The sequence below is a fragment of the Oncorhynchus mykiss genome, chromosome 4, assembly GCF_013265735.2.
Source record: "Oncorhynchus mykiss isolate Arlee chromosome 4, USDA_OmykA_1.1, whole genome shotgun sequence".
NCBI lineage: Eukaryota > Metazoa > Chordata > Actinopteri > Salmoniformes > Salmonidae > Oncorhynchus > Oncorhynchus mykiss.
The window spans coordinates 20,050,339-20,070,000 of record NC_048568.1 but is presented as its reverse complement, the minus strand read 5'-3'; the positions used below and the strand labels follow the sequence as shown (position 1 = coordinate 20,070,000).

Here is a 19,662-nt window from a genome sequence, read left to right as displayed (position 1 = left end):
GAGAGAGAGAAAGAAAAAGAGAGGGAGAGAGAAAGAAAAAGAGAGGGAGAGAGAGAAAGAAAAAGAGAGGGAGAGAGAGAAAGAAAAAGAGAGGGAGAGAGAAAGAAAGAAAAAGAGAGGGAGAGAGAAAGAAAAAGAGAGGGAGACAGAGACCTGCATCAGATCAAAAGTAATTATTCACAACAGGAGGCTGCAGAGTTATTTCAACCAATCAGAGTGCATGTGGGGGATGGGGAGAGAGAGATGGGGAGTAGGGGAGAGAGATAGAAATACATATCTATATATATATATATATATATATATATATATATATATATATATATATATATATAGAGAGAGAGAGAGAGAGAGAGAGAGAGAGAGAGAGAAATACATATATATATATATATATATATATATATAGAGAGAGAGAGAGAGAGAGAGAAATTCATATATATATATATATATATATATATAGAGAGAGAGAGAGAGAGAAATACATATCTATATATATATATATAGAGAGAGAGAAATACATATATATATATATATATAGAGAGAGAGAGAAATACATATAAATATATATATATATATATAGAGAGAGAGACAGAAATACATATATATATATATATATATATATATATAGAGAGAGAGAGAGAGAGAGAGAGAGAGAGAGAGAGAGAAATACATATATATAGAGAGAGAGAAATACATATCTATATATATATATATATATATATATATATATATATATATATATATAGAGAGAGAGAGAGAAATACATATCTATATATATATATATATATATATATATATATATAGAGAGAGAGAGAGAGAGAGAGAGAGAGAAATACATATATATACATATAGAGGAATACATATATATATATATATATATATATATATAGAGAGAGAGAGAGAGAGAGAGAGAGAGAGAGAGAGAGAGAGAGAGAGGGAGAGAGAGAGATACATATATACAGTGGGGCAAAAAAGTATTTAGTCAATCACCAATTGTGCAAGTTCTCCCACTTAAAAAGATGAGAGAGGCCTGTAATTTTCATCATAGGTACACTTCAACTATGACAGAGAAAATGAGAAAAAAAATCCAGAAAATTACATTGTATGATTTTTTATGAATTTATTTGCAAATTATGGTGGAAAATAAGTATTTGGTCAATAACAAAAGTTTATCTCAATACTTTGTTATATACCCTTTGTTGGAAATGACAGAGGTCAAACGTTTTCTGTAAGTCTTCACAAGGTTTTCACACACTGTTGCTGGTATTTTGGCCCATTCCTCCATGCAGATCTCCTCTAGAGCAGTGATGTTTTGGGGCTGTTGCTGGGCAACACAGACTTTCAACTCCCTCCAAAGATTTTCTATGGGGTTGAGATCTGGAGACTGGCTAGGCATCTCCAGGACCTTGAAATGCTTCTTACGAAGCCACTCCTTCGTTGCCCGGGCGGTGTGTTTGGGATCATTGTCATGCTGAAAGACCCAGCCACGTTTCATCTTCAATGCCCTTGCTGATGGAAGGAGGTTTTCACTCAAAATCTCACGATACATGGCCCCATTCATTCTTTCCTTTAAACGGATCAGTCGTCCTGGTCCCTTTGCAGAAAAACAGCCCCAAAGCATGATGTTTCCACCCCCATGCTTCACAGTAAGTATGGTGTTCTTTGGATGCAACTCAGCATTCTTTGTCCTCCAAACACGACGAGTTGAGTTTTTACCAAAAAGTTCCATTTTGGTTTCATCTGACCATATGACATTCTCCCAATCTTCTTCTGGATCATCCAAATGCTCTCTAGCAAACTTCAGACGGGCCTGGACATGTACTGGCTTAAGCAGGGGGACACGTCTGGCACTGCAGGATTTGAGTCCCTGGCGGCGTAGTGTGTTACTGATGGTAGGCTTTGTTTCTTTGGTCCTAGCTCTCTGCAGGTCATTCACTAGGTCCCCCCGTGTGGTTCTGGGATTTTTGCTCACCGTTCTTGTGATCATTTTGACCCCACGGGGTGAGATCTTGCGTGGAGCCCCAGATCGAGGGAGATTATCAGTGGTCTTATATGTCTTCCATTTCCTAATAATTTCTCCCACAGTTGATTTCTTCAAACCAAGCTGCTTACCTATTGCAGATTCAGTCTTCCCAGCCTGGTGCAGGTCTACAATTTTGTTTCTGGTGTCCTTAGACAGCTCTTTGGTCTTGGCCATAGTAGAGTTTGGCGTGTGACTGTTTGAGGTTGTGGACAGGTGTCTTTTATACTGATAACAAGTTCAAACAGGTGCCATTAATACAGGTAACGAGTAGAGGACTGAGGAGCCTCTTAAATAAGAAGTTACAGGTTTGTGAGAGCCAGAAATCTTGCTTGTTTGTAGGTGACCAAATACTTATTTTCCACCATAATTTGCAAATAAATTCATTAAAATTCCTACAATGTGATTTTCTGGATTTCTTTTCTCATTTTGTCTGTCATAGTTGAAGTGTACCTATGATGAAAATTACAGGCCTCTCTCATCTTTTTAAGTGGGAGAACTTGCATAATTGATGGCTGACTAAATACGTTTTTGCCCCACTGTATTTATATATATATATATATAGAGAGAGAGAAATACATATATATATATATATATATATATATATATATATAGAGAGAGAGAGAGAGAGAGAGAGAGAGAGAGAGAGAGAGAGAGAGAGAGAAATACATATATATATAGAGAGAGAGAAATACATATATATATAGAGAGAGAAATACATATATATATATATATATATATATAGAGAGAGAGAGAGAGAAATACATATATATATATATATATATATATATATATATATAGAGAGAGAGAGAGAGAGAGAGAGAGAGAGAGAACCCCTGTTTATAGGAATCACTTCAAAGTTACACTTGTTCTAGTTTCTCTTCACACAGCACACTCCAAAAGCACCATCCTGTAATTGAAAAGGGTAACGATCATGGGTAAAACTCCCTGACCTCTGTATTCAGAATGTTAACAGTGCAGTCATAGCAGGTTAACGAGGAAGTGGTGATTCCACACCAGGAGCTACATTACAGCTATAATTTCTAAAATGGCTGGTATTTCACCAGTTCTTTTGTAATGTCTTCACTGCTAGCACGTCAGGTGATTTGTCTAAGAGGAAGCTCTCTTTGCTTCTGCCCATGGAATATGTGATTGACTTCCTTCCAAGCACCAACACACACTAGCTTTACCCTTCACTATTAGAAAAAAAGGTGCTATCTAGAACCTAAAAGGATTCTTCGACTATTCCATAGGAGAACCCTTTGAAGAAACCTTTTTGGCTCAAGAGGGAACCCTTCTGGGTTCCATGAAAGACCCTTTCCACAGAGGGTTCTAGATGGAACCCAAAATTTTCCTATGTCGAATCAAAAAGGGTTCTACCTGGAACCAAAAACGATACTCTTACCCTTTTGGAACCCATTTTTTGACAAATGTATCTACCCCTACAAAAATGTCTATAAATTATAATCCACATAATAATTCACATTTCCTGTTGCTGCAGGATTATTTTCCTGCTGTAGAAAACTGGCTCAAATGAAGAGCCGACATCTTGAAAATGAAGTTTTGCTTCCCCCAGAGGTAGAAACACTGGAAAGAAAAACATTTCAGGACTCAGGACACAAGCTATCTTTAATTCTGTCAGTTCTTTGTATTTCTTCAAAAGGATGGTGAGAGGAGAGGAGACTAACATTCTATTTGTACTGTCTGTGAAGGCCAAATCCAATACTTTACTTTGTGTTATTCTAAACCCGGTGAACCTCCTCCTCAGGGGTGTAAATCCAAATTCAATCAAGGGCAGTGCACCATTATGCTAGATTATCCACACCAGAGAACATGTTGATAATGCTAAAGAGATACGTGTGCTTTCCGAGATGTGCCAACATACAAAGAAAGTGGATATAACCTGTTAAGCATGAACAAATATGCATATTTTGTGACAAAGAACACAACGTTTTTACCAACAGCAACTCTACCCTCTTGTGTAACGCAATAATGCAGTTAAGAGTAACCAAGATATCGTTTCAATGGGGACATTTAGGTTACAGTATATACCATCAAATAATATACCCACAAAACTGTAGCAACCACTTAATCTGACCCCATAGCTCTGGATACTGCACAACACAACAATATACGCCAGAACATGTGATTTAAGAGCCTGGCTTCCAGCAGCACACCACAGAGCAGCAATAATCCAACCCTTCACAGTCAGCAGCAGCAGAACTAACTACAGCAGTAGAGGAGGAGGTCTGGGTCACAAGCCAACAGCCACACATTCAACCAACGCTTCGTGTCGATGCATCAAAGCATCGCTCTGTTCTAAGAGGACACAAAACAGAGTAGCGAGGATACACAGGTAGCCATCAACCTTATGTGTAATGGCAATCCATTATGCGATCAAGAGAGGTTACGCAACGAGGGTTACGAAGGGTTAATCAGCCATCATGCCACTCCACCAAGCAACGCCATAGCAATACCTCTACACATGGCAACAGCACAGCATCAGTTGCTATTGGAGCTCTGGAATGAGTGCATGGGCTGAGAAGGGGAGAAAGGTGTGTTTTGTGTGTGTGTGTGTGTGTGTGTGTGTGTGTGTGTGAGGATGAGGAAGGCTTTTCACATAGGCCTGCCTAATGGCATCTCGGGAACAGTGTGCTAAGCTCACACTGAAACCTCCAGCACTCCCGCCCACTGACAACTAGAGTAGAGTTCAAGTAAGTTATGCAACAGACAGCCCTGCTCAGAACCATCATGAGAGACGAGAGATGATAAAGAGAGAGATAGAGAGAGAGAACGAGAATGAGAGAGAACGAAAGAGAGAGAGAGAGAGAGAGAGAGAGAGAGAGAGAGAGAAACATCACAACACAGTTGAAAAATACATGGAAAATAGAAATCCACAAATCCAAGAGAGAAAAAGAGAGAGAGAGAATGAGAGAGAAAGAGAGAGAGAGAGGGAGAGAGAGAGAGAGAGAGGGAGAGAGAGAGAGGGAGAGGGAGAAACAGAGAGAGAGAGTCCACTGAGCTATAATGAGAGAGCTAAACAATGTCACAATGTGTTGAGGTGAGAGCCCAGTTCTTTGACAAATGAACCAAGATCATTAGGCAGATGATCCTCTTAATGATAATCATTAAACAAATTATAAGAACCAGGAAATGGTGCTGATTTGCTTCATATGTTCTTTATCCAACCAGATGGTCTCTTGAGAAAATATGCTGCGACAAAAACAATGGAGACCTCCAGCTTTACACTGTACAATGTACTTCCAGATCGGTTTCCTTAGCTGGAACCGTGGTGTAATGGCAGAGGGCCGTGGTGTAATGGCAGAGGGCCGTGGTGTAATGGCAGAGGGCCGTGGTGTAATGGCAGAGGGCCGTGGTGTAATGGCAGAGGGCCGTGGTGTAATGGCAGAGGGCCGTGGTGTAATGGCAGAGGGCCGTGGTGTAATGGCAGAGGGCCGTGGTGTAATAGCAGAGGGCCGTGGTGTAATGGCAGAGGGCCGTGGTGTAATGGCAGAGGGCCGTGGTGTAATGGCAGAGGGCCGTGGTGTAATGGCAGAGGGCCGTGGTGTAATGGCAGAGGGCCGTGGTGTAATGGCAGAGGGCCGTGGTGTAATGGCAGAGGGCCGTGGTGTAATGGCAGAGGGCCGTGGTGTAATGGCAGAGGGCCGTGGTGTAATAGCAGAGGGCCGTGGTGTAATGGCAGAGGGCCGTGGTGTAATGGCAGAGGGCCGTGGTGTAATGGCAGAGGGCCGTGGTGTAATAGCAGAGGGCCGTGGTGTAATGGCAGAGGGCCGTGGTGTAATGGCAGAGGGCCGTGGTGTAATGGCAGAGGGCCGAGGTGTAATGGCAGAGGGCCGTGGTGTAATGGCAGAGGGCCGTGGTGTAATGGCAGAGGGCCGAGGTGTAATGGCAGAGGGCCGAGGTGTAATGGCAGAGGGCCGTGGTGTAATGGCAGAGGGCCGTGGTGTAATGGCAGAGGGCCGAGGTGTAATGGCAGAGGGCCGTGGTGTAATGGCAGAGGGCCGTGGTGTAATGGCAGAGGGCCGTGGTGTAATAGCAGATGGCCGTGGTGTAATGGCAGAGGGCCGTGGTGTAATGGCAGAGGGCCGTGGTGTAATAGCAGAGGGCCGTGGTGTAATGGCAGAGGGCCGTGGTGTAATGGCAGAGGCCCGTGGTGTAATGGCAGAGGGCCGTGGTGTAATGGCAGAGGGCCGTGGTGTAATGGCAGAGGGCCGTGGTGTAATGGCAGAGGGCCGTGGTGTAATAGCAGAGGGCCGTGGTGTAATGGCAGAGGGCCGTGGTGTAATGGCAGAGGGCCGAGGTGTAATGGCAGAGGGCCGTGGTGTAATGGCAGAGGGCCGTGGTGTAATGGCAGAGGGCCGTGGTGTAATGGCAGAGGGCCGAGGTGTAATGGCAGAGGGCCGTGGTGTAATGGCAGAGGGTCAGCTAGTTAATATAGGGCTAATATGAGCAGTGATATCCCCGTCTGTGTAATCCCTCTCAGTAATGAGATGAGCCAGGTCACATAAATATCTCTCACGACCACCGCACGCTAATGAATACAGAGCTGTGGCTTTCTGAATATCTTTCCTCCAATTTGTTTTTAAGAGACTTTTTAAAGACTTTGTAGAATACCATTAGCATTATCATAACATAATGAATCTTATTAATAACCCCCACCTGGTGGGTTTGAGGTTAATGAATGAATCTATAATTTGTTACATATAATCTTTTCATTTAATTAAAGTTGTGTGCCCAGGGCTAACATAATGAATCTTGATTACACTCAACTGTTTTCAAAGCGGGGGAGTCGTCGTTAATGTATTGCCCTCCTACAGCACTTCCACCTCGGTTTCAGAGACATGGACTAGGGCAACCAGGCTCACTAAATTATTAATAGATACACCTTTTTTGCTTGGTGTTTGTATGAGTAGAAACCGAAAGGCCCTTCTTCCAATCCAGTCAGACACAAAATGTAAAGAAACTGGTCCCAGTTGGGTTAGATTCTACATGGGACCATTCTGTCCGTAAATTATTCCTGTAAGCTGGATCGCATTGTTTTGATGATTGCGTTGTACTCTTCAAATTTTGTAATGTTGTATCGATTGCAGTTGCCTGCTTCGCCAGGTTTCCCTTGCCAAACAGACCGTGTCTCAATATGCTTTTCATTGGATAAATAAAGGTTCAACTGAATAAAGCAATTCCTGGTTCCTGAGCATCTAAACAACTGGATCTAGCCTGAAAGACAAGACAACCATGACTAACAGACATCTTAAACTGAGTTTATACTCAGTAGATGGCCAACTGTGGTGGAGAGGGATGAACCTCAGGTGAATGACAGGTAATCTACATTCTCTGAGGCGTGAGCGGCAACTATTTTGTCTCCCGAGGTCATCCGTGTCAGTGTAAACAAGGGACATTTGTGGCAAAATCCCCTGCATGTCACCAGAGTCTACGCCAGCATTAGCCAGGATCATTACTCAGCCTGTGACAAATTAAGACAGCTCTCGGTACAACAGAGGCCGATAAGCCTTTAAATTCACTTAACATGCATGCTCAAACATGATAAACTCTGTAATATTGCTCACGGGCAACCCAAGTACTCATTCTCTGTCACTGGAGGCCCTGGGTTGGAGATGTGCGCTGTGTTTGCCGGGAAAGTTAAAGTCAAAAGGCAGAGAGAGAGAGAGAGAGAGCAAGAGAGAGAGAGAGAGGCTCACAGAGACTGCTGGAGTACAGTGACCGGCAGAGATGAGAGCTTTGTGAATAATTCATAGGCAGGCAGAGGTAGCCATGCATGCATGGGTGGACCTGGGTGAAGCCAACCTTGGAGAAAGCTGAGTTCCCTCCTCCACTGCGTCATCTCCCTCCACATCAGTGAGCACTGGAGGCTAGAACAGAGCTAAAGTCCAACCATGACCATCAGACACAGTCACTCACAAACCCAGCAACCAGCCTTGCTATCTAGAGACTTCAGATTCTTTGAAAAAATCAACCATTCTCAAGTTCACTGGACTTCTTAGGTTACTTGTGGCAACACTTTCATAGCAGTCGAGACTTTCGATAGGGCCAGAATCATGTAGCTATTTTTAGCGTTAAATGACAAAGTAGTCATAAGTCTGCTAAGCAGGGGGAGTAGCAACTAGCTGGATAGCTAGCCAAGCTAAAAGACAAGGCCCAGTATGTGCTAGTAGTGAACCTCCTTTAAAAGGCTGACTTTGTGTGTCAGGTTACTTGGGTCCATCAGAAAGCCCATCGGGAGCAGAGAGCTTGTGTGCTAATGCATCAGCACTAGGCCTGTGTCTCCCCTCTTCTCCCTCCCCATCCTGTCAGAGCTGGAGACTGAGGCCCTCAGCCCTACATGAACCTGCACTTCTGATCAGGAGGACAGAACAGCAGCACTCCAACTCTAAACGGCATCTCCTCCAACCTTTATGTACATGTACGAAACCTAAATCTAAAGGACAATGAGGAACTTCTTAATCACCATTGTCTTGATTCTGTGATTCGAGAATTTGGAGAATTGTGATGTATTAATGCTTCATCAGTACAGTTATAGCCTAACCACAGCCTAATCACAGTCTAACCACAGCCTAACCACAGCAGTGAGCTGGGCATTACTTTTCATATCACTGCTGCCTGCTTTCTATTGTCCATAATTTGAATATAAGCTAAATATAAGGACAAGTAATGATTAAATCACTGGAAATATTCCAACACGACAGACACAAGCAAAATATGATGTTCCCACAACAAACTTTCATAATTATGAGAGCCAGCACAGTACACCTGCTAACTCCACCTGCTATCTGCCGAAAACACATCTGGCAGATTCTAATTTGCCTTGGCAGCGGTTCAAAATAAACCTTGAGGCGAACATTTCTTACTTTTCTATTAGCGTTTCCCTACGGTTATTAATCAAGCGCCAGACACGAATCAGAAACCATCATGCACAGCGCTTACCAAGGACGACAGGGGGGACAGGGCACTGCTGTGCCCATGACAGATAACAGGAAGGGAATATCAGCCACACGGTGGAGATGAGAAAAGCCGCAGGTCTGGGGGGATTCGGAGACAGGGAGACCACTCTCTCTGAAGGGGCTGTAGTCAGTGTGAAATTCAGCTGCGAGGACGTTGATCGTGGGAAAGCGGTAGAATGGTAGACACACCGGGTCCTCTGGGAGAGATGGACGATCCTTAAGGAAACGTTTTAAATCGTCCCTGACAATCCCCAGCCTCTGTACGTTAAGTGCCTTCCTTTTTCATATATCAGGGAAACACTGCTAGACTCACTTGTGAAGTGCCCCGGGGACAACAACACAGCTGGCAAGGAATAACTTACCACAATGGAAACACCTATGGTTTATTTCTGGTCTAATGGGAGTTTAAGTAGAAATCTATCTGTAGAAAACAGATATAACATATAACTTACCTTACACAGTACCACACTCCCAATGTGAAGCTGAGAATTCATTATTTTGAAAAAACATTATGTAGTAGCAAAACAACACTCAGGCCTGCATAACTTCAGCCATTTTCAACTGAGAGTAGGCAGCTTGAGGCAACTGCACTAGTTCAGTGCCACCCTCACATAAACTACTATAGATCCATTGGCCTCAGATCTCAAATCCAAACGCTGGAAAATCTCAGTCCTTTGAAAGCGAGATATCTTCACATTTTCTTCAGATAGTCCAACTGTGAGACACGATGGAAAACTAAAGCTTGGTCAACGAGCACTTGGCCTGAGTAACCAGTCGCTGTTGCGTTGCTGTAAAGCCCTCTCACAAAGAGGTCAACTTAGTGACAACAGAGGCAGTTAAGTTGATGTTATCAAACTTCGGACACTGGCGGCGTATTGCGGTCAGCAAATTTTTACAATCACAAAACTTTTGAAGGCGAAATCTACTCCGGGTGATGTTCTGATGGAGACTTCAAGTTCGATCAATGAAAAGGCAAAAAACTTTTTGGGCCACAACAGTTCTGGCAGTCCTTGATGGAGAAAATCCAGGTCCACTTTTGAGATTCCTTTTGTGTTCAAAAACATAGACCGAAAAGAAAAGCGGCAGCTTCGTTCAACTTGAAATTACAAAGAAAGATTGAGTTCAAATGATCATGGCCATCTCTTGGCTCAAGTAACTTGCTCCAGTCACGAAAAGAAGCATTGTGAAGTGTTGCTGGATGTTGAAAATCGCTTTTTGGTGACTATGCTTGCGCCCCATTCGCCCTCGGCGTCCTCTAATTTTTCTAAGTATTTTTCTCGCCTTGTTTTCTTGTTTGGTTTTAGGGGGGGGGGGGGGTTGCGTTGAAGCAGAGCTCCTACACCCTGGGTATTTTGGATTTCCTTAACGCAAAGCTGAGCAAACAGACAAAGGGAGCTGCGATAGAACCCTGCCAAGTCTCGTCTGGCTTTTTCTCTTCCTCTCTTCTCCCTCTCTGCTCTCTCTCTCTCTCTCTCTCTCTCTCTCTCTCTCGGCATGGCAACCTTCCCGAGAAGCCTTGGCAGAGCTCCAGCCTGTCTGCCTGTCTACCCCCCAAACACCCACACACCCCCCTCTGAAATAAAACTGTCGATTTGGGCAAATATGATCAAAACGAATCTTAGATTAATTTTTCAGCAATGCCACTCCCTGGCACTAGACCATTTCCTGCATCCCCCCCTTCCAGATGCACACAATCACACAGTGTGGTACTTGGTATCCTTGCCAACCAATACTTCCCAATGCCTACCCACACACTCCCTTAACCTCCCCACACCCACACAACAGCCCATCCTCCTCTCCTTTCTCCATCCCACCCTCACCCAAGCAAGGCACCCAGGGAGTACCTCCATGTCTCTCTCGAAGACACTTCCCGAAAAAGTCTCTGGGACGTCTTTAAAAGTCCTGAAGCCGCTTCGCTTTTTCAATGCCGGGGTAGTCTATTCATTGTGTGCCAAGGCACAGCACCTCATGTCATTCTGAGGGGGGCACCTCGGTGCCCACATCGCTGGTGCCAACTCACCACTGTCTGTCTCCATGTTCCCACCATCCAGTACCACATACCCACACCCCCTCACCATCCCGCACCACAGCCTAGCCTGCTGGAAGTAGGGCTGGCAGATGCAGGAGCGGTCCTATAGGGAATACATAGGACAGAGCAGAACAGAGGCTGTTGATTGGCTGTCAATTTCTCTTAAAGGCATTTTGCTACTTTATTCATTCGTGGATTTCCCCGAATGTTTGGGACATTAGATTCAAATGGATTTTAAGCTGTGTAGCTACTAGACTACAAAACATGCAAATGTTTACAAAAGGTAAAATCCTTTGTAAGATCTCCTTATGTCCATTCAGTGACTAGAGGTGATGCAGCATGTTTTTTTGTGAGGTGGAAGGAAAAAAATGTATTGCCTTGCAATTTGCAACTATGCAGCTCCTTATTCCTGATGATGAAATAAAACTGACAACACACTATACAACAGGCAGACTCCATCGGTATCCCTGACTATTCCAGAAGATGGTGGATGGTATGGTGTGGTGCAGTATACACCTTACACAAGATGGTGGATGGTATGGTATGGTGCAGTATACACCTTACACAATCACACTATTTCAAATGACCACATAAATCAGGATTTACCACTATTCTCATTCAGTGGAAGCTGCACTACACAGAATTAGAGTCATCTGGGATCGGCACAATACCAAACAGCCAGTCATATTTCACAGCAACCACTGGGATTTGGATGAATTTCACCATGTCCATAAAATGCGTAACAGATAACATGACTACTCTGTTATCCAGGACATAATAAGCCACTTAGTTCTGGCCCTTCGTTCCTCTTTCCTCACAGCTCCACCGCCCCGTCATGTGTGACCTTCAGCAGGCTAACAGCAACATCAGGATGTCTTGACAGAGAGAGCAGAGCCACGTGCGTTGGTGTGGTGCCTGTCTGTGTTGCAGTGCGTACGTCTCCTGGCAACCTGCCAGCTCTATAGTGCAGTGCTGTTGCCATAGGGAAAGCCTGGGACTGGGGAAGGAGACCAGAGCTGTATGGGGCTGGGGCTGGTAATCAGACCACTGCAGTCCTGCGGGGTGGATCCCTTCGTGCCATTGCACACAGTGCCCATGTGAGCCGCATCTCAAGCAGCCTGCAGCTGCTCCCGCCAGCCTGGCCTTTCACCCTCTCTCTCTTTCTCTCTGCACACACACACAGACACACAAACGTTTTACAAGGGCTCTCTGCTGGATAGCCCGGACAGCCATGTGACTGCGATATGAACGTCTAATTTGGGGCAATTCTGAAGAAAGGTGAAATGCCGTTTACAATATGACGGGTTAACTAGGTATTGTGTTAGACATCCACTCAGGTAGGGCCCGTTTCTAAGAAATCTGCAGGACTCGAGACAAATTACAGTTATCATTTTCCCTTCCTATGTTGACAGGAACCAAGCAACACAAGGTACTGCCATCTTTTTTCTCTCTCCTGCTTTTTTCTTGCGATCAATGTTTGATGTCGTCTGGCTGAAGCTCATGCGACGAGCTCCTAGTTCTCTCTCTCTCTCTCCTCTCTGCCTGCAGTGCATCAGCTACAGTGGCCTAGGCTATATGTTCTCATTCTCAACACTGCAGATAGCACCCCGCTACCCTGCCTGGTACATTTCCATTTTTATGGAACTCAACTGGTGTTAGCCGTTAACCATCAAACTGGAAGTTTTTCCCTTTTTCCATCTTCTGAGTCAGACAGGAAATACAATTCATCAGAAATCCAAAAGGAGTGTTGGAGTTGGCATTTTTCTTTATAAATGCCTGAAAACAAGTTCTTGTCATTGGGATTCAGTAAATATTCAGTCACTTTGAAGGCAGTGATATGCAATGAAAATCTCCTAGGTATAAGGCCTACATATTTGCAAGATTAATAGTGATATACTGGGGGGGAAAAGGGGGGGGGGGGGGGTTGATTCAAGGTACAATTAAGGCAACCAGCTGTAATAGGACTGTGAGTTTGCTCAACAACATTTTCACACACAAGCTTTTTGTTGTGAGTTTGCTCAAGACATTTTTTGTTGCGCAAACTCACCAGCCTATTGCATCTGGCTGCCTTACAATTGCACATTGAATCAACTTCTTCTTTTTTTGTTACAGTGTATGCATTATCATTTCCCACAATGGTTTCACCTCTTTTAACAAGCTTGTGAACAGGTTGCCTCAGTCAGGTGTGTGTGTGTGTGTGTGTGTGTGTGTGTGTGTGTGTGTGTGTGTGTGTGTGTGTGCAGGGAGGAAGAGACATCCACTCTACTATTTCACTTGTTTTCCATGCCAATAAAACTCTTAAATTGTATTGAGAGAGAGACATGACTACATAGTGATACAGTTGATGATAATTGCAGGAAATAGTCCAACTGTAAACTTTGTGATGGACAATGTCTGTGGTTAAATCAGCTCTTCTTGCATCCCTTCGTTGTGGCAAAGATTTATCAGACTATAGCAATATGTTGATTATCTACCCTGATTGTCTAGACACTTTTACACAACATTTAAGACATTTAACAGAAGCTCTTATCCAGAGCGACACAATAGTGGGTACAAACACTTTCATACTTGTCCCCCATGGGAATAGCACCCACAACCATACCGTTACAAGCGCCATGCATTACCATCGGAGCTACACGCATTTCAATGGAAAGTATACACCTGGCGCATGTGAAAATATTCAAGTCAAATTAAATGAAATTGTATTTTTCACATGCGCCGAATACAACAGGTGTAGCTCCTGTTGCTCTTTACAGTCACAGCACCGCATAAGTGTTCTCGAACTCGCGCAACACATAAGTGCAGTCTTAACAACAAAGGGAATAGGGCTTCTTTGTTGACAGAAATAGAAGCTATTCGCGCGTTGTGTTTTCGTTTCTTTATGCATTATATAGGCCTACGTTTTGGGAAGCTACTCTGTAGCCTAGCTGCTAAAGGCTATGGTTATGTTATATAGCTACCGAGGAAACCATGCCGCACAGACACGGGGGAAGTCGCCCTACCTGATACTTTTAAACTTTCACTTCTCCCGGGGAGAGCGGTCTCTGGAGTCGGCATCTGTGTTTTGGAAGACATATCTCTCGTTCTACTGTGGGTAAAATGACGCCAAATCAAACGGAGTCTAGTCGTTGCGACCATTGAGCTCAGGGTTAGCAGTCCAACACTTCCTGGTGCAGATTCAAAGTAGCCCATATGGCTACATAACAACTTGTGTAATGCGACAGTTTTATAAACGTGTTATACAACTGGCAGAGCGTTTCCGATTACCAAACCCGTACATCATTATTTATTTTATTTAGCTATAGGCCTATGTAGGCCTGTCTAACTCGTTTCAGCAAGTGTAATAATTGACAAGTTGAGTTTACACAAATACTTTATTTTATGAATAGGCTATTATTATAAGGCCTACAAATGGCCCACAAAAAAATACCTAATGAAATGTAGACCTAAATTATGTCATTATCAGAATAGAACGTAACCACTTGGTCAAGAGCAGCCTTAAAATGTGTCTCTGCTCATCTGTGGCTCAGCATCGTGTGTAGCAATCATGTTTCAGTCTAGAGCCTACTGAGCCACTGAATTCTTCATGATCATTAGGCTACATTGTAGCAATTACAATAGCATACATTTTAACATTACTAACACAACACATTGTAACCATCTGTTCAGACACAAATCAGGTTCTGGTCGTCTCAGTAAGCTACTTTTTAATAGCGAAATCCATGACCTGACAAAAAATGTAGCCATCTAAAAAAGATTTCTAGTCCTTTTATTTGAAACGTTCTATGTTTTGAATTAGGCTATGCGTAAATTGTCCATGTGACATTATTATGAAATAAGCATGTTGCCAGAGTTGAACCACTGCAGTCCCCAATAGTGTGTTCTATCAGGCATTGGTGAAATTGCCATGCGGGATGCGGGGGCATGTCCCCCCAAATATTCAGAACAGGTCGATTCTTACCCCACAATCATTTCTTTCAAATAAAATTACAAAAATTGGGTTGGGGGCCCGATAGCATATGAACACATCATAAGCAATGATAAAATGTGTAGAATTGCAGGAAATTTGCTTTAACGGTGGACAAAAAATTGTCAACTCCTTTTTTTCCCTTTTTTTCAACAGAAATGGGTGTGCCTTTGGTGTGTCTAAGTGTCATTCTGGTCATGTGCGCTGCGACCAACATAGCTAGTTTGTTAGCTAAGCTAGCCACGTGTAGCTAGCCAGTAACTCCTCCAGTATGTGTTGACATCGTTTCACAGGATTTGTTTTCGGACGGAAGGGGTAGAGATCGGTAAGAAATGGCATTTCTGTAGCCAAATGTCTTATTCATAAAAAAATAATTAATAAATGACCTGGTATGATGGTGCATTGATCAGTTATACAGTTTAAAGGCATTATTGTTTGCGTTTTTGCACCAAGTACATCTTTAAAGTAACGGTCCAGTGTTTCCAGATTTCTATGAAATACGATCTATATTTAATTACAATACGAGTGAAATATTTTTCCTTATCAAAATGTTTCATTAAGTATGTTTTTCTGTGTTGGAATAGCTTTTCTGTGTTGGAATTGTGTTGGCGTACACCAACAACAGAACGGTGTGGCCATATAGCAGTCATTAAAAATATTGATGCGAGTAGACCGCTGATTGGCCAGCTCACATCATCCTCAATGAGGAAATAACAAGCACTTTGGCCACAAATACGAGTAGAGGATGAGTCAACAACATTATTTGGGTATGAGTTAACATTCACTTTTTAAAGTGAGATTTTCACTGGACAGTTACTTTAAAAGTGCAAAATCTTCTCTCATCCTCATGGCAAAATATGAAGAATAGCACGAGATGAGCTATAAAACACATTTTTTCTCTCTCTGCGACATGGCAAAATGTGTAGAATTGCAGGAAATTACCTTTAAAACTGCAGTTTTTCTCTCAGACTCATGACTAAATATATAGAATAGTATTATAAAACTGCTCATTTTTCTCTCTGCCCCATGGCAAAATGGGTTAAAATGCAGGAGGTTAGCTGTATTTTTTTTCTCCCCCAAAAAATATGTTTTAATTTGGGGGTGGGGTGGTTGGTGGGCCATCCATTTATCCTTCCACTTATACTGTGTTTTCAAAATTCCCCACACATAACACTCAAAATACCCCTCTGGAGAGGCATAATAAGTCACGTCAAACTGTGTAGAATTGCAAGAAACGCTTTTTAGATTTTTTTACAAATTCTCCGGGGCCCCACGTTTACTGTTCGTCCACCCCGATAGCTACACCACAATTTCGCCCTTGCGTTCAGGGGATTTATTATTGCAATTTGCATTAGTAAATCGTTTGGAATTAGCATGCATTTAATGATGTAAAAACATAAATAAAGAATATAATACATTGGGAAAGCTTGCCTATCTGTTTATTTATCAGGCTATATTTGCTGATAAAAAATTACCTACTGGGCACAGAAGTCAATCCAACGTCTATTCTACATTGGTCCAATGTAATGTCAACCAGTATGTGCCCAGTGGGAAGTCTGTCAAAGTTATTAACAAAGTTACTAAAATGAATATGAAAGAGGGTTACAATTGAGCAGGTTTGAATTAAAAAGGATTTGCCTCTTCATGTGTGGAGAAACTCGAATGTAGCTTTCAGTTCAAGGCCCTTGAACACAGCGCTGTTCGAGGGGCTTTGGGTACCATGCCTGAGCAGGCAACTAACATTGCCACTTAGAGATTTGTGTAAACTCGTTTTCAGCAGACAAATATGCAATAATCTAGAGTTAAAGTAGACAATTGTGAACGAGTTTAGATCATGTATAAACTTCAATTGCATTTTTACTTTATTGTTAGCCTTTTTCAAAAAATGATATTATTTTGCCTACATTTCTCTGCGTAGCACTCACATCTGTATCCATGAAGTGCTTTGAAAGTCTGGTCATGGCTCACATCAACACCATCATCTCAGACACCCTTGACCCACTCCAATGTGCATACTACCCCAACAGATCCACAGGTGACGCAGTCTTTATTGCACTCCACACTGTCCTTTCCCACTTGGACAAAAGGAGCACCTATGTGAGAATGCTGTAGTTGACTACAGCTCAGTGTTCAACACCATTGTGCCCTCGAAGCTTATCACCAAGCTAAGGTCCCTGGGACTGAACACCTCCCTCTGCAACTGGATCCTGGACTTCCTGACGAGCTGCCACCAGGTGGTAAGGGTAAGCAACAACACATCCGCCACGCTGACTCTCAACACTGGCGCCCCTCAGGTGTGCGTGCTTAGTCCCCTCTTGTACTCCATGTTCACCCACGACTGTGTGGCCACACATGACTCCCAACACCATCATTAAGTTTGCAGATGACATGACGGTGGTAGGCCTGATCACCGACAATGATGAGACAGCCTATAGGGAGGAGGTCAGAGACTGCCAGGACAACAACCTCTCACTCAATGTCAGTAAGACAAAGGAGCTGATCGTGGACTACAGGAAACAGAGGGCCGAGCATGCCCCCATTCACATTGACAGGGTTGCAGTGTACCAGGTCGAGAGCTTCAAGTTCCTCGATGTCCACATCACTAAGGATCTATCATGGTCCACACACATCAACACAGTCGTGAAGAGGGCACGACAACGCCTCTTCCCCCTCAGGAGGCTGAAAATATTTGGCATGGGCCCTCAGATCCTCAGAAAATTCTACAGCTGCACCATCAATTGCATCTTGGCTGACTGCTTCACTGCTTGGTATGGCAACTGCTTGGAATCTGACCGCAAGCCGCTACAGAGGGTAGTGTGTATGGCCCCGTACATCACTAGGTCCGAGCTCCCTGAAATCAATGACCTCTATACCAGGCAGCGTCAGAGGAAGGACTCCAGCCAGCCAAGCCACAGACTGTTCTCTCTGCTACCGCACGGCAAGCGGTACCAATGCATCAAGTTTGGAACCAAGTGGACCCTGAACAGCTTCCACGCCCAAGCCACTTCTAAACAAGACTGCTAAATAGCTAATCAAATGGCATCCGGACTACCTGCATTGATCCTTTTTTGTATTAACTCTCTCGCACACACTCACAGACACACACTTTCACACTCAGCACACATGTTGCTGCAACTGTCTATTATCTATCCTGTTGCTTAATCACTTTACCCCCTACCTATATGTACAGTACATAGCTACCTCAATTACCTCGTAACCCTGCACATCGACTCGGTACTGGTACTCCCTATATATATTGTCATGTTATTTTCTTCTCCCTATATATAGCCTTGTTATTTTCTACTCCCTTTATATAGCCATGTTATTTGTATTTGTTATTCACTCTGTATTTATTCCTCATGTCATTATTTATATTTTTTATTTAATTTCTTATCTTTAATTCTGCATTGTTGGAAATGGACCCTTAAGTAAGCATTTCACTGTTAGTCTACACCTGTTGTCTACGAATCATCTGGTTGTGCATCAGCAGTTCTTCTCTTGTTATTTCAGTCAGAGACAGTCACTTAATTAGCCTGTGTCATCTAAAAATGTTTTAGATTGGTAAGTTAGTCTAGCTAGCTATTTAAACTTGTAGTAATCATATTAAAAACTGCAAACATTTATCTCCACCCCATGGCAAAATTAGTAGAATTGCAGCAAACTTTCTTTAAAACTGCACCATTTTTCTCTACACCAATAGCAAAATGTGTAGAATTGCATGAAATTAACTATAAAACTTCAAGGTGGGGGAGCCCCCCCATCAAAATTGAACTTAGGGCCCCCAAAAGGCTAGGGCCGACTGTGATCGGATGTGTGGGTATGATGAGTTGAGATTTTTTGTGGCAGCCACCCCATCAAAGTTCCCCATCCCTGGCCTAGCTAGGTCTATAGGGCTACATGTTGCCTAAATAATGGGAGACTGGTGTGTTGTTAAATCATAGGCCTAAATGGATATACTCTTAGAAAAAAGGGTTCCAAAAGGGTTCTTTGCGGAGGGGTGGGGTTCTACCAAGAACTGTTTTAATCTGAAGAACCCTTTTTGTAAGACAAGGGTTCTTTGTAAGCCAAAGGGTTCTACCTAAAACCTTTAACGTCCTATAAGAACTGTTTTTGGAAGAAAGGGTTATTTGATGATTATTTGGAAGACAAGAAGGATTCTGTAAAGAACAATATATAATATTTCCCAGCATGCTCTATTGCATTGAGATTTTCAGAATTGTTTGTTTTACTGTATCTGTGTTTTTGCATGTACATTGAGTGGTTGATTTTTGCTACACAAAAATAAATAACATACAATTTTCTAAACTAATCCAATCGGTTAGTAATTGGATTTATTACTCCCATTACTGAAATGGTTGTTTGAGTTTATATGATTGAGGTAGTCTCAGTGTTCTATCTTCCCTACCCTGGCAGTTATTTTAAATGCAGTTTGCAGGTGATTAACAATTCCACTGGTTGTATATCCTAACTCTGGCCAGATTATAATAGGAATTACACATCACTTTGCAAACCAGCAAAATGTGACTTGCAGGTCAGATGTGGCCAGTAAACTAGGAGATTCCTAACAACACTGTGTTAGGGTATGACTAGACCCTAAAATTAAGGCATTATGATATATGTAATGTATTGTCATAAATCATGTAATTTTAAAGGCTAATAAGGCTGGTAG

At 42.9% G+C, this 19,662-nt stretch overlaps 1 protein-coding gene across 6 annotated transcripts in view; it reads right to left on the bottom strand.

Annotated features, from left to right (window-relative positions):
• The window catches only part of msra (methionine sulfoxide reductase A), a 103,125-nt gene extending 88,845 nt beyond the window's left edge, over window positions 1–14,280 (bottom strand). For 2 of the 6 annotated variants that reach the window (XM_036975434.1, XM_036975437.1), the window contains exons 1-2: window positions 9,450–10,394; window positions 8,981–9,194 (exon numbers count right to left, since the gene is read on the bottom strand). In XM_036975434.1, the coding sequence (XP_036831329.1) occupies window positions 8,981–9,194; window positions 9,450–9,491 (256 nt within the window). In that variant the 5' untranslated portion in view covers window positions 9,492–10,394. 6 annotated transcript variants of the gene reach the window in all.
• Between the last annotated feature and the right edge of the window lie 5,382 nt (window positions 14,281–19,662).